General features: G+C 39.3%; 1 protein-coding gene across 1 annotated transcript in view; it reads left to right on the forward strand.

The window, feature by feature from the left end:
• PHF21B (PHD finger protein 21B) overlaps positions 1-16,522 on the forward strand; it is a 191,068-nt gene that overhangs the window by 131,735 nt on the left and 42,811 nt on the right. The window contains exon 3 of the mRNA XM_070947479.1: positions 13,459-13,551. Within this exon, the coding sequence (XP_070803580.1) occupies positions 13,459-13,551 (93 nt within the window). The remainder of the gene's footprint in view (positions 1-13,458; positions 13,552-16,522) is intronic.

A 16,522-nucleotide genomic window follows, 5' to 3' on the forward strand; every position in this document is an offset into this window, starting at 1 on the left:
ATCAATACTTACCGACAGATTTGAAAATAATATATAAAATTAATGAGTGTGCGGAATCAGATAGACTAACTAGATTGATCAATGGTAAAAAAGATTCAGAATTTTATAACAGTTGGAAAGTATGGTACGATTGGGTCCAGAAAAGGTGGGATAGAATAGACATATGATGATGTATATATATGATGGCAAATATGTATGTATAAAGGAATGATTTTATACTTATGGACAATGTAATCATATTATACCATGGTGGCAGGATTGTATATTTTATTTGTGTATTAGTGTATAGAATATATTAATAAAAATTATATATATAATAGAGATTTTATGGTATCCTTCCCCTGCCACGCCCACCATGCCACACCCACCAAGCCACACCCACAAAACTGGTAGTAAAAATTTTTGAAACCCACCACTAGTCTTAACTACTGCACCAAACTGACTCTCACACACCAATTTATACTGCTATATCGTGCTTTACATACCCTTATTTTTGCAAATAAGATTTAAAAAGCAAAATGAAAAAAAAATCATATTCAATAATCTACTGTTTAATTCCAGTGATCAGTATGTTAACACTGTATTAAACAAGTCCCAGATTAGGGTTTGTTTAATACAGAGAGAAGGGTTTGAATAATATTTCTGCCACTACAAACTGCTGAAAAAGCCAAGTTTTAATGGCGCCACAGTTTTGGCACCCACAGTGATCCCTGGGAGAAGCTGTTCCCGAGAAGAATGGAAATGATTGGAAACCGTGCTTCCAAGGCCAAGGTGATAGCATTGAGTGAAGAGATTCAGAGTAAGCCACTTCCACCTGATCCCATCAGATGGGCAATTGGGAGAAGTTGGTTTGAAAACGTCCCATTTCTGAACCATGAAAGGACTTTCGAAGTGCAAGCTAGCATCTTATATTATACCTGCTTCAAACTGGTAACCAGTACAGCTCTTGAAGCAGCGGTGTTCCATAGGTATATCATAAAATATCCGTCACTATTCAAGCTGCTGCATTCTGGATCAGTTGTGACTGCTGAGTCACCTTCAAGATCAACCTCATGTAAAACATAGTGCAGCAGTCCAAATGAGTGAGCCAGTCTCTGATTTGGACTACTGCAATGTGCTCTGTGTGGGACTGGCCTTGAAGATAAGTCAGAGTTATTTGTTGTTCTGTTGGCAACTGTTCTAATTTCCAGGATTGGACTAGGGTTAATCTAGCCGCCGTAATTATATGTAATGTGATGTATTTTATTTCTTAATTCAAAAGATATTTATATGTGCAGAAATGGATAGATTAACTTTAAAATTAAACGATAAGGAAGACTCACAGTATTTCCAAATATGGGATAGATGGTATGAATGGATTAATCGATGGAAAAAAAACTAAAGTCAAATACAGTAAGAAATTAAAGGTAACAAATATACACCGTCATTAAGAAATTAAGGTTAATGTATATATATATTCACATGTTTAAATATTATAGATAGATAATCCTGTTTGTTAGTTTTAGTATATATGTAATTTAGAATTGTATTTTCTTTTTTGGAGTTAAGAACGTTTTGTACAATTTTTTATCTTTTTATATTGAATAAAGTTTTGTTTTTAAAATTAAAAAAAAAAAAGATAAGTCAGAGACTACAGCCTCCAGCTCGAAGAAAAGTCCTAACTGTTGTATCACATGGACTTGGGCAAAAATCTTTCTTGCCACAGCAAAAAGTTTGAGCAGGAGTTGAGAATCAAGAAGGACTCTCAAGTTATGAATCAAGATTGAGAAATAAAGTTATGTTCATCAAAACCTACTACCAGTTCTTCTGGAAATTGGCCCCCGATGAATGACACTACTTAATTGAAGGAATGTTGAGATCTTTGAAGGGCATCTAATGATCTGGGCCCTCAAATTTTGTGGCCTCCCCTTCTGGAAAAGTTGAAAAAGCTGATGTACCAAGATGTACCAAGATGTCCTTTTTCTGTAGGACATGTTATCAACCCTTTGGGAAGAAGTGGTTTACTAATTTCAGTGCACTTGATATGCCATAATTTATTTGTGGCCTCAAATGAGAGATTCAGTACACTTTTAAACCTGTATAACAAGTGAAGAATACTTTCATGATGTTTTCATTCCTCTACCTGCATGTTCTGATTATACAATGCAAGTTACGTTATCTATTATCAATTCATTAAATTTATAGTAGTGAGAATTAACTATATCAGCTAACTTCAGCTGACTGCTAGTTCAGCAGATCAGTGGATCAAATCTCACCGGCTCAAGGTTGACTCAGCCTTCCATCCTTCCGAGGTGGGTAAAATGAGGACCCAGATTGTTGGGGGCAATATGCTATTTAGTATACTGTCTTTGGTGTAAGCCGCCCAGAGTCCTCGGAGAGTGAGCGGCATAGAAATATGAATAATAAAATAAATAAATAAAATAATAATAAATAAACTCCCTAATGAAATTCAAAAGCTTGGGAATAAGAGCAGATTTTCAGATCAGAGGATATTAGAACAAGTGCATTGTCGAGAGTAGTACTCACATGCAAAAACGAGCGAGGTTTGATTCACATTGATTTATGTTTATATAGATTTATGTTGAAATCCATTATATTGATTTGTATATTCCAAAACCAGGCAGAGCTCAGTTGCAGCATTGCAGCCACCATCTTAACTGTTGTGACCATAACATGAGGATACTCAGGGGTGAAATCTACTTACCTTCCCTACCGGTTTGGAAATGCACGTTCTACGTGCATGCATCACATGCAATTTTGGACCCTCTGTGCATGCGCAAAGCCTTCTGCGCATGCGCAGAGGGTCAAAAACAGATTACTTCCTGGTTAAAACTAGGAAGTAATAACATCCGGATGGGTGGGCGGAACCTTACACTGCCGCCGCTACCGGTTCTCCAAACCATGCGCCGTCGCCGCTACCGGTTCGCCCAAACCAGTGTGAACCGGTAGCATTTCACCCCTGAGGATACCTCTACACCTACAGTTGCCCCTTATTAACTCCAGTGTACCTTCAAAGATTTTAAAGCTAGAAATGTTGTCTGGGGAATTCTGGGAGTTGAAGTCCACTCATCTTAATGTTATCAAGATTGAGAAACGCTGTTTTAAAAACTGCAATGTTTAAAGCAACTCACCACAAGGGATATTCTTGGAAAGAAACATTAATTTTCCGGTCTGGGATTTCATTTTCATCTTTCACAAATGCTTCAGAATCTTGGCTGGATCGTTGCAATTGCAGATCCTTTGGATTCCTAGGAACAAAGTATTTATTATAAGGAATAATAAGGTGTCAGATTGATAATTGGTGAAATCTTGTACAAATCATTGTAAGCCGCCCTGAGTCTCCGGAGAAGGGCGGCATATAAATCAAATTAAAAAAAAAAATCTTCTAAAAGGATCAGTTGAAATGGAGAAGTTAGAGAGGCCACACAGTTCAGAAGAAAAGATGGTAATTAAAGATGCCTTTTAAAAAAATCAGTTCATGAACCCCTCATTTCCCACCTGAGTATTTCATAGTGTTTTAACAATTTTCCCCAAATTTGATGGGAATTCTTTTTTTAAAAAACAAAAATCCTATGAAATGAAATGAGAATAGGGTGAAAAACTGCAGAAGAAATGGTTCACCCGTCTCCCATGTTTTAATTCCTTACGTCATCCTTTCTCATGGTTTCACTCTTTGAATTGGATTCAGAAATGGCAGAAGGGGAAGGAAGGCCCAAAGCCTTCATCTTTTCACTCTCAGATGTGAATTCTTGGATTTCCTATCAGTTTAAAAATCGCAAGTAAGAAATTAAGAGTTTCCTTGTAATATTCCAAAATGAGTGTCAGTTTACAAGGCCTGCCAGGTTCTATCCGGTTAACTAGTTATTCCTGATGCACATTCCGGATGAGAAGCTATTTCAACAGCGCATAATAAACTCTCTTCTAATTGAAAGAAATATATACTTGTGAAAATAATCCAAGAATTCTAGAGATGATTCCTACATAGCTGCTCACTTCTGGAAATGCACGGACAATCCTCCAAACAAACAGATGGGTTTTCTCAGAAAAATGCTTCCGAAATGAATTGTTCAATATTGAACAGCTCTGAAGTTTTAGTTATTTTTTTTCTTTAAGCACAGTTGTGTCAGTTGGTTTGTGCAAACAAAGTTATAGGAAATTCAAAATACTTCAATCTGGCCAGTGTCAATACGTTGTTGTACTGTTTAGTTTGTCCCAGACATCCACATTTTAATATTCCAAGAGCAAAACTCTCCAAGCAGAGGGAGAGATTTAAAATAATGGAATGGAAATAATATGGCTGTTGAAATGGAAAGATCACACAACTCATTCCGTAAGAACAAACAAAGGAAAGTAGTTGGCAGAGTTAAGGAATTTAATCTGCTTAATAGGTAGCCGTACACCGTTGTTGATTCTGTATCATAAATCCCTGTATTAAAGTAAAAAGTAAGCACTTGTCAATCTCAACCCCGCTACATCAAGCCAGCATTCCACTTAATAGAGTTGCTAAGGAGGCAGAGTCCAGATTCCACGGTTGCTAAGAAAAACCTACACCAGGGCGGGAGTTTGCTTTGGTAACATCACAGCTGAATTGAAACAGAGGTGTTTGGCTTTGAAACCTTTCCAAAAGGCCACAGCAACCTTGAAAACACTGGGCAGATCGAAACAACTGATTTTAAATTCGTTCTCGTTCTAAATACTTTGCACACACTCCTGTTGCTCCAGCCGCATGCCTGACAGAATAGATGGACTCCTTAATCTGGTAAAGATAATTTGGTTGTTTGCAGCATTTCTCAACCTTTCTATCCTAGAGAGACCCTTGAAATAATTTTGAGGTTTCGGGGAATCCCTGAGTAAAAATTATTACATCTACAGCTAGCACCGCACACAGCATGGAAAATAATGTTAATTAGTTTATTTTTCAGTCACAATCTCTCGCAGAAATCCAGGTGACTGCTGGTGTAAACCTAGGTTCAGCAAAACCCTGGTTGAGAAAGACTGGATTAGAAAGAGGTTTGTTCATTATATTAGTTTGGAGTGTTCCTCTCCTCTCCTCTCCTCTCCTCTCCTCTCTCCTCTCCTCTCTTCCTCTCCTCTCCTCTCCTCACTTCCTCCCCTCCCCTCTCCTCCTATCCTCTCTTCCTCTCCTCTCCTCTCCTCTCCTCCCCTCTCCTCCTCTCCTCTCCTCTCTCCTCTCCTCTCTTCCTCTCCTCTCCTCTCCTCACTTCCTCCCCTCCCCTCTCCTCCTATCCTCTCTTCCTCTCCTCTCCTCTCCTCCCCTCTCCTCTCTTCCTCCCCTCCCCTCCCCTTGCCCGCCTCTCCTCTCTTCTCCCCCCTCTCCTCACTTTCTTCCCTCTCCCCTCTTCCTCTCCTCTCTTCCCCTCTCCCTCTCCTTCCTCTTCCTCTTCTCCTCCCCTCTCCTTTTCTCTCCCTCTCTCTGTCTCTCCCCTCCCCTCCCTTCGCTCCAAACTAAATTCTTGGAAAAAATCATGTTCACTGAGAGCATAGAGAACATTCTTAAGGATCTTTATATAGTTTATGAGGTCTATAGTGTTATCCCCAAAAATATCTCCTAGCCTGATCCTCATCTCCAGGTAGTACATCGTGCTAGAAATGTCTGAAATAGAATATGTTTGGTATACACAGCATAAGCATTTTATTCCTGCTTATTTTCTACTGCATGCAATACAGTTATTTCAGAACTGGGCAGTGCATAAATCAAATAAATTAAATAAATTCCATTAAAATGCTCAGGTTTGCTTTTTCAGTCTGCTATTCTAGGCACTGTGCCATACTTTTCTTTTTTTTGTACTAGGGTTTCTAGATAAAAAAACTTGGTGTTTAATTCCACGTCTATCAGGATGCTTATAGAAGTCATAATTCTGCTGACGAAAGGAGAACATTTCACATGAGTGTGAGGCTTGATGAGGTATGCATGACTTTTAATGTATACAAAACAGTCATGAATGGGAGAAAATTATGTTGTCTGTGAGGATCATCTCATTTATTTATTTATTCATTCATTCATTCATTCATTCATTCATTCATTCGTTCGTTCGTTCGTTCATTTGTTTGCTGACTGATCGGTGCATAAGATTACCCTGGGCGATTTATGTAACAACTTTGGAACATGAGATCAACAGAGGAACAATAATAATAGCCACAATTGAAGGAATGAACGCACCTGACCAAGGAAAGAGTACATTTTTTAGAGCCTTGCAGAAGGACACTAGAAAGGTAGTTAATAGTTTTGCCTTACAAATATTCAAACTGAGCCCCAAAAATAAATAAATAAGCAATTAGAGTTTATGGGGAACTCTGCCAAAATTAAGCAATAGCTGCTATTTCTATTTTTTTTTTTAATCTAAAAACTGCGTTTGATTCTAGCACTGTAAGCAATATTTCAGTTGTCTTTCATGAAAAGCTTTGGATCAAGGTTTTGGATCAAGGTTTTTAATGAACAGCACAGAAAATTTATATTATGCCTGAAGAGATTTAAATAGCACATTGTATTTGTTTTGTTTGTTTCTTTTTAAATAGAAGTTCGATCATCACTGGCAGATGTGGCAAATTATTTTAAAACCCCTTAACTTGTTTTTAAGAACATGTCTGTCGGATTTGTTTTTGGAATAGGGTCAAGTAACACCTTCTTTAAGGCAAGCAAACGAAATAAAATCCACAATTGACTGAGCTTACCTCAAAGGTGTTTTAGAGTAGAATGTAATATTCATCGAGTGTTTTGCAAAAAAAAAAAAAAAAAACGTGTACTGGAAATGTGGGTTTCTACATAAAAGATGGTTTTTCTTCCTTTCTTTTCTCAGCTTTTCCACCATGTATACAAAAATAGCGGGTACAATGTTTATCGAGAAGAAAGCTTTGAGTTCATGTTCCTTAAGTTTTTAAGAGCAAATTCAAGGTTGCCTTGCAACATCCTTTGTAAATAAATGCACTCACACACACACACGGCACCCTGCAATTACTTTTCTGAATGTCCATTCAAGTTAAGAATTTTCATCTTCGCAGTTGCTATAGCAATCTGTTCTCCTCTTTCTACTACATTAAAAATCCATTCAGTTGCCAATATTGAGCGTGGAACAGGGGGGGAAAAATTCTTTAAAATAGCTTTAGCGTCTTATATGCAACAGAAAACAGAGCTGGCTTTTATGTTAGGAGAGGTGGGTGTCTGCAATAACAGCAAACTTTTACTGCAAAAAAAGGTTGTCTAAAAATACTACAGACAAAAAAAAATGTTTAATAAACCAACTCAGAGGAAAGTTTTGCAAATATATTTCATGTAACTTTACGAAATTAGGAATTAATGGGTCAAGTAACATTTTAATTTAATTTAATTTTAATTTTAATTAATTAAATTTATATGCCGCTCCTCTCCGAAGACTCAGGGCGGCTACATTTTAGGAGTGAAAGAGGCAAGTCCTGTCTTATGTAACTTATGTAACTTTATTCAGGGGCCTGAAGGTTTTTTAGCTAGCTTTTGCTTAATTTTGAGAAGGAAGGAAATGTATTTATTTAGAGATGCAATGGATAATTTTTTTCCTATTGTAAACTCTGCATTTAACGCTGATTTCTCAAATTTTGATTGAACTATTCGGAAGTCTTAAGATAATTTTGTCTTGCTCTGGGAACCTGCTTTTCATATATCAGGTTGTAGCAATAATATATATTTAACTGATATCTTTCTCTGTTTATCTTGGTTAAGTATTATTTTGTTGAAAGGCTCATAGTGTGTGTGTGGAATTACAGTATTCCGCAAATAATTTCTCTTTAAAAATGTACAGACCTTCTTCAATTTAGTGGCATTTGCTATTGTAGAGCTTCAGTCTGTAAAAGTTGTCATTATTGAATTATTATGTTATCAGCAGGGGTGGATTGCTGGGGGTTCACAGGGATTTGGGAGAATCTCTAGCTAAGATTCTGTGCAGTTCGGAGAACCGCCAAATCCCACTCCTGGCTGGCCCCGCCCAACCTTCCTTGCCCCTCCCAGGAGTCCCCTTGCGGCCTGTTTTGGATGCAGGTAAGTGCAGGGTGCGCACGGAGGCTTGGGGAGGGTGAAAAACGGGCCTACCGGAAGTTCAGGAGGGCCAGAAACAGGCCCGTTTCTGGCCTCCGGAGCCTGCGAAGGCCGTTTTTGGCCCTCCCTGAGGCTCAAAGAAAGCCTTTGGAGCCTGGGGAGGGCAAAAATGCCCTCCTCCTGCCATGGTGCAGGAGGCCAACTAGGCCACGCCCACCCAGCAACCGGGCAGGGAACCCCTTGCTAAAGTTTTTGAAGCCCACCCCTGGTTATTAGGCTGTTGAATAAGTGATATTGCCAGTTTTGGATGAGTGGGGATTAATGCTGTTCTTTTTCACTTCCGATTGTCATTATTATTTTATAAAATAGTTTTGGTGTCCATTCTGGTTGTTTTCTTTTTTCTTTATACAAACTCTCATCTGAGGCTGTTGTGAGCATACAGATAGAAGAGTGACATAATCATATACCAGCATTTTCCTCCGAAGTACAGAACGGTATTGTAGGGGTGTGCCGGGGGTGTGTGTGGGGGGGCACTGCATGGAGTCTGCAGCCATACAACAGATTTGAGTTTAGCGTTTTTGTTTTGTTTTTTTAATTTGATTTATATGCCGCCCTTCTCCGGAGACTCAGGGCGGCTTACAATGCGTTAAGCAATAGCCTTCATACTTTTGTATATTTATACAAAGTCAGCTTATTGCCCCCACAAACTGGGTCCTCAATTTACCTACCTTAGAAAGGATGGAAGGCTGAGTCAACCTTGAGCCTTGGAGAGATTCGAACCAGCAGTAATTGCAGGCAGCTGTGTTAATAACAGGGTGCTTAGACCACTGTACTATCAAGGCTCTTACGAAGTAAGTTTGACTCTTACAGTCCTTTTTTTTTTATTAAAAAGCTTAACATCATAAATGTAGTAATAAGAAACTAATTTATCTCGACAAAAGTGCTACTATAAACTATTCTGCAGTTATAAAATAACCTTTTAAAATTATTGTTTCTGCTGGTATCCATAAATTCATGCAAAGCACTTAAAGGTCAGGCATTGTCAGAAAAAATGTCTTTTTCGATTGTTAATTAAAGGTTCATAAGAACAAGCACTGGGTTTACTCTCTCTTAACAAAAGGAAAAGAGCAGGAAAAAAGATGTCTTATTCCCAGAAATAGAAGGCAAAGTCAGAACAGGAAACCAGGAAAAGAATGCCAATGCAGTTGGATGGAGAAATAACCTGCATCATTCAAATCTGGCTGGGTGAAAGCTTAGACAGGTGCTTATAGAAATGCAAGTAATCCTCAAGTTATGACCGGCCACTTAGCAACAGTTCAGAGTTACTTAGTTTACGCCCCCAAAAGATACTTCAAACCAGTGGTGGGTTGCTCCTGGTTGTGTCCGGTTCTTGAGAACCGGTAGTAAAAGTGGCAGGAGGCTCCGCCCACCCGCCCTGACGTCATATTTGGTGATCTAAGCAGAAGTGTGAGCAAAGCAAGCGCGCATGCGCGCTCCCGTTGTGAACCAGTAGTAAAGGTAAGTAGAACCCACTCCTGCTTCAGACCTGGATTTGAAGGTCTGATCTACGCGCGCGCGCGCGCACACACACACACACACACACACACACAAATACACTGTGATCATGTGCTTGGATCTTGAGTGCTCAACAATTGGCCAGCATTTATGACTATTTTCAGCGTCTTGTGATCACATGAACATGATTTATGACATTTTTTTTTGTCAGAAAGGGTGTTTACTTTTTGTGTCCGGCAAAAGACGCTCACGTGCAGATGATGGGTTCGCTTAAGAGCCACAGCGATTGCTTAACCACCGTGGCATTTATGACTGCCACTTACACAACAACCGCGAAATGGGTTGTAAATCGGTCACGGTCATGTGATAATCTGCTTAATGACCGGCATGACTCATGACCTTAATTCTAGGCTCAATTGTTGTTGTAATTCAAGAACTACCTGTATAGTGAATGAGTGTTACTCCCAGTTTATTTATGAGCCTGTTCTCATAAAAATACAAAAAAAGGACAGATACTAGGCCATTCTGCTTAGACTGAGCTGGGAATTCACAAAGAAATTCAGTTTTACCATAGCTTTGATGGTCTAAGCCCCTGTGTCCTTCAGTGCTCTATCTTCTGTCCTTGTCAACTTCCAACTGAGCAGATATGACATAAAGCTCCTTAAATTCTTGCTAATATGTAAGCTAGAAACTTGCTTTTTTGCTCTTCATTTAGTTGTTAAGACAAATATATTTGAGAGTTTTTATTGGTAGAATTAGCGGTAGCCAAATTTCTGTGTGAAGCTTTCCAAAAATAATCACAATGCTACAAGGAATAGAAAAATTGGAAGGGCTTATCTTGATTCTAGCAAGATGTTGGGCTGAACTTAGTTTGATAAGGCAGAAACCATGCCCGAAGGGAAATTTTTAATAGCAGAGCTAGTCCTCATTGTCCATTGCATAGAAAAGTAGTATTTTGAACTGGTTACACACAGTTTATCCTTCACCTGGATAAGGCAGACGGAATTCCTGTATCCAAAATCTGTACTACTTGAGACACTTGGAATACATTCAAGATTAGCCCTGTGCATAATGCATTAGAGTAAGGGTGTCAAACTCGATTTCATTGAGGGCCGCATCAGGGTTGTGTTTGGCCTCGGAGAGCCAGGTGGTGGTAGTGGCTGGAATGGGCGTGGCCAGAGTGGGCGTGGCCAGGGTGGGCATTTGACAGAGGCTCAAGATGCATTTTTCCCCCCTTCTCTTCTTTCCTTCCACAGTTCTTTACTATAACAATTTTCCTATGTCTTCTACCAGATACTACTGGCAAAGATTTATTACTTATTCTTCATACTCCATTAAACTTTTTATTTCTAAATTTACACCCCATTGTTTAATAGTAAATTGCTTTTCCAGGCAGAAAAGCTATTCATACTATTGTATTTTTTTTATTCAGCTAATAATAAAAATACGATAGCATGAATAACATGATAAAACAAGATCTAACAGCAGAGGTAAATTTCCAGGATAGTAAATAGAAATGGCTGCCAATTATAGATTGTTGATTGTAGATTAAATGGACCTACACAGTATGTAAAATCTGGTGATGAAAAATAGAACTAGCCTTCACATTGAGATTTTAAAACGTAGGATGGGTGTTACAGTTGTGCACAACTCCATATATGCTTCGCTTTATCTCACATGAGTCTTAAAGTTGAAGTGCCACCTTACCTATGAAGGCCAGCCAGGTGACTTTGGGCCAATCACTCCCCCTTTCCCCCTCAAATATTGGAACCACACTATCGTGTCATCCCTAGTCCTTTTCACCAGACAAGCCATTCTCAATTCCTGCAATTGTTCTGGCTCCAGTTGAACCTGGAGGTTTTAGTCTCCAGGTTCTTAATCATCTTTGTCGCTCTTCTCTACACTCTTTCCAAAGTCTCAACCTCTTCTTTTATTATGTGGTGACCAAAACTCGATATAGTATTCCAGGTATGGTCTTACAAAGGTTATAGAAGGTGGTACTTCTTGATTCTATCCTTCTGTTTATGGAACAAGGATTGCATTGGTTTTTTTGGTGGCGGCTGCACACTTCTGGGTCATATTCCTTCCAATGGGAGGAATGATACAATGGAGGGGGTTGACCAAGTAACAACAGATCCTACCTCCCTCATTCTACCCCTACCTTCCCTACATGTCCTTGGTTTTTAATTCTAGATTTTCATTTATTTATGTTTTAATGTATACATATACTTTGACTGTAAGCTGCCCAGAGCTACCTTATGGTAAAATGGGCAGCCAATAAATTTTATAAATAAAGTTAAATAAGTAAATAAGTAAGTGATTTTCCACTAGGACTCCCAAGATCCCTCTCACCGTTACTGCTATATTGAGCCAGGTACCACCTAATCTGTACTTGCACATTTGGTTTTTCTTGTCTAAGTGTAAAATCTTACTTTTCTCTACATTAAATTTCTCTAAATGGAGCACTATCTTTCTCGCCCTCCACCTGAAATGGTAGCAATTCCCATGATGAGGAGGGTCTGAAGAGTGCTTTTATTCCCCTTTTTAGTCATGCTGAGAGCTACATCGTAAATAGCCAGTTTTTTTGCCCTTGTGAGCTGCGTTGATATCATCTGCATATGCTTAACTCATTCCAGCTGAAATCAATAGTATTTAAAATGTTTGGCTGGATGGAAATCATAAATAAATGAGCAATATACATTGGGTTTTTTCATATTATTATGTTATCTCCTGGTTATTACTCACCTGGGTTTTTTCTACCATCCTCAGCGGACTGATAAATAAAATAAACATTTTTTTAAAAAAAAATAATAATCAACACGTACAATTTTAAGATGGCTGTGTGCAGAATCCGCTGGACAGCTCATCAGCAAAATCCAGATAGAAGTCACGTATTAGAAAGGCATACAGAAAATAATAGAAATAAACATCAGAGATGATCTGAGGGTATTTTTTTAATACCCTCCCTTGTTGAATATTAAACAGCCAAGTTTTAATATTAAGAGGCTGGTAAACTTTAAGTACATATTGTTTAGCACTAAAATTTAATAAGTGAAGAATACCATAATTTGTCTCCATTCTCCTCAGAGGTAATAGCAGACTTCTTAAGGGAAATAAATTGATGGCATTTTCTGAGGATGTAGGTGACAGAACTAATGATAACTTCATTGGAAAACATCCTTTCCTGCACCTCGGGTACCAAGAGAAATGAATTTAGCTACACAAAGAAACTGTTTGGCTGAGTTGTTCTTTTTCTCTTTTTATTTTTAAAAATTCTTGGCACTTTTTGTTTTTCTTAAGTATTTTTCTGTTCTCCAGAACTCATTAGCTGATGAAATAAACTAGGTTTATTAGGGGAAAGAAAAGTGGGACTAAGAAGGAAAGGCGATTGAGAAGGAAATGGTGGTGGGTTTTTTTTGGAAATATTTCTTCACTCTGATTTTAGCTTCTCAATATTGGTTGTTTATCTGATTGGATCAGTGGTGAAATTCAATTTTTTAAAAATACCGGTTCTGTGGGCGTGGCTTGGTGGGCGTGGTGTGGCTTGGTGAGCGTGGCAGGGGAAGGATACTGCAAAATCCCCATTCCCTCCCCACTCCTGGGGGAAGGATATTGCAAAATCTCCATTACCACCCCACTCTGGGCCCAGCCAGAGATGGCGTTTGCCGGTTCTCCGAAATACTCAAAATTTCCGCTACCGGTTCTCCAGAACCTGTCAGAACCTGCTGGATTTCACCTCTGGATTGGACCCTGAAAGGATTAACGTGTTGGATAGGGGTTTTACAGGTGACAACTTGTCTTATCGTGGCCCGGTTTTTATGTTTCTCTCTGGGTTATGCAAAGTCTTGAGCCCTGAACCAATGATGTTGATAAATTGAATAATAAATACTTTTTTTTCCTTTTAATTTTCCTGGCAGGCTTTGGGCGCCATTACTTCAGTGCCGATTAAAGTTCCTCAGGTCAGTTCCTTGCTGAGGTTGGCAGGACAAAGACCAGCAGTGCTACCTCAGGTAGGAAAGTTAATTACTTTGATTTTATTGGCTTTCAAAAAAATATACAAAAAAGATAAGCTGTAATCAAGGACTATCTGAATTGCTAGTTATAAATACTACATTTTTTAAAAAAGGCTCTGATCACCTCTAATATTAAATCTCTTTCAAGGAAGCTTCTGTTTCTCTTCCCTTCCTTCCTTGTAAATGTTGTTATGATGTACCGTATTTTTCAGAGTATAAGACACACTTTTTCCCCCCTAAAAGAGGGTGAAAATGTTGGTGCGTCTTATACACCGAATACAGCTATTTTTAGCCTCCCAACCCCCCCCCCTCCCCCACGGGTCACATTTTTGGCCGTTTTTCACAAAAATGGAACTCGCAGAGGGTTTGGGAAGCCTGCAGAATGCTCCTGGGGAGGGCAAAAACTTTGTTTTCTTGTTTTCCTCTTCAAAATCTTGGTGCGTTTTATAGTCCGGTGCATCTTATAGTCCATATAGAAAAATACGGTAATGCAGTACCACTCTGGAAAACTTTCCCCTCTCTGTTATTGGACTAGCCAAGCTATCTGTTGAAGCACTGTCTGGGACTGAATATTTTTGAGATTAGTCTTCTTCCTTGATGTGAAAAGAGCTACAGGTCAAAGGTTATTGCATTTAACAGATTAACAGAGTTGGAAGTGACCTTCTAATCTAACCAGTCTTCTAGTCCAATCCTCTGCCCAAGCAGGAGATCCTACGCCATTTCTATTCCAATAGCCTCTCACCGCCCAGTACGCTCCCATAGAGAGGGGCTTCTCAGGGTGCTGTCAGCCAAACAGTGTCGACTGGCAGCCCCCAGGGGGAGAGCCTTTTCTGTGAGGGCACCCACCATCTGGAACGAGCTCCCCCCAGAGATACAGAAGATCCCGGATCTGCGCACTTTCCGCCATGCCCTCAAAACATTCCTGTTTCAGCAGGCCGGCCTGGCCTAACTTTCCCTTTATATTGCTTTTGATTTTATTTTAAACTGGGGTGTCTTGAATTAGCTAGGACCAGAGTGTTTAGTATATTTTAATTGGTTTTTTTTTTTTAACGTTTGTATTACATGTATTTTTATCGTTCGCTGTTCACCGCCCTGAGTCCCTCAGGAATAGGGTGGTATATAAATTTAATAAATAAATAAATAAATAAATAAATAAATAAATAAATAAATAAATAAATAAATAAATAAATAAATAAATTTCTGACAGATGACAGTCCAGTCTCTTCTTAAAAGCTTCCAGCGATGAAGCTCCCACAACTTCTGAAAGCAGCTTCTGTTCCATCAGTTGATTGTTCTCACTGTCAGAAGATTTCTCCTTATTTCCAGGTTGAATCTCTCCTTGTTCAGTTTCCATCCATTATTCCTTGTCTGGAATTTGAAGGACAGAAAGAAATCCTTTCAATTAGAGCATGGAGTTTGGAAAGGAGTTAATTGCAGTTCGTATAATTTGGCTTATGTGATCATTATTACATTGCGTTTACCCTGATTCTCCACCTTTGGGTGATCAAATACAACAATTCCTTCAAGCAGTTTGAGATTTTTTCCCACCTTAAACCAGGGGTGAAATGCTCCCAGTTCGGACCGGATCGCCCAATCCGGTAGCGATGGTGGCGGGTGGTTCGGAGAACCGGTAGCAAAAATTCCTGTGCCCCCCCCCCCATGCCCAGCTGAACTGTGCAATCATCAGAGGCTTTTTTTTTAACTTTTAAAAGCATTTTTTCTACAACCTCTTCGGCCAAAAAAATACTTTTAAAAGTAAAAAAAAAAAAGCCTCTGATGATCACGCGGCTCAGCTGGGATCGTCAGAGGCTTTTCAAAGCATTTTTTTCTGCAACCTCTTCGGCGAAGAGGTGGTAAAAAAAATGTTTTGAAAAGCCTCTGACGATCCCAGCTGAGTTGCCTGATCGTCAGAGGCTTTTCAAAGCATTTTTTTACAACCTCTTACCTGAAGAGGTTGTAGAAAAAAATGCTTTGAAAAGTTAAAAAAAAAAAAAGTTGGCCATGCCCACCCAGTCACATTACCCCCACCAACACCAAGCCACGCCCACAGAACCAGTAGTAACAAATTTTACATTTCAGCACTGCCTTAGACTAACATACAGTAAATGGGCAATGTCTTTTGCTAAATTACGGTGTGCTAAAATTGCCATATGAATGAAGTTGTGTAAGTAAACGACTTTCCATTTCAGTTGATCTATCTTTGCAGTAGAGATTTTTGTCAATTATTCAGGGTGTCCATGAAGAAAGAGAATCGGGGGAAGGGGAGGTGTTTCACATTTAGAAATGCAGGAGTCCTCAAGTTAGAACTACAGTTGGAACCAGAACTTCTGTTTCTAAGCAGGGTGGCTGTTAAGTGAGTTGTGTCCGATTTTATGACATTTTTTGCCACATTTGTTAAGTGAATCCTGCCGTTATTAAGCAAACCCATCTTCCCCCATTGACTTGGCTTATCGGAAGTAGCCAGGAACGTTTCAAATGGTGATGATACGATCCAGGGATACTGCAATTGTTGTAAATACATCCCGGTTGGTCAAGCACCCAAATTTTAATCATGTGACTGTGGCAGTGGTGGGATTCAAAGTTTTTTACTACCGGTTCTGTGGGTGTGGCTTGGTAGGCGTGGTGTGGCTTGGTGGGCATGGCAGGGGAAGGATACTACAAAATTCCCATTCCCTCCCTACTCCAGGGGAAGGTTACTGCAAAATCCCCATTTCCTCCCGATCAGCTGGGACTCAGGAGACAGAGAATAGATGGGGGGCGGGGTCAGTCAGAGGCGGTATTTACTGGTTCTCCGAACTACTCAAAATTTCCGCTACCAGTTCTTCAGAACTGGTCAGAACCTGCTGAAACTCACCTCTGGACCGTGGGGTCGAGAAAGAAATGATTATGCATTTTTTTGGGTAGCTGTGTAGAAGAGGACATTCCTTTATCATTAATGATAGACTTTACAAATCAAAATTCTGTGTTA

This window comes from Pituophis catenifer, unplaced genomic scaffold (assembly GCF_029215685.1).
Source record: "Pituophis catenifer annectens isolate HBS135680 unplaced genomic scaffold, rPitCat1.0.hap2 SCAF_7, whole genome shotgun sequence".
Lineage (NCBI taxonomy): Eukaryota > Metazoa > Chordata > Lepidosauria > Squamata > Colubridae > Pituophis > Pituophis catenifer.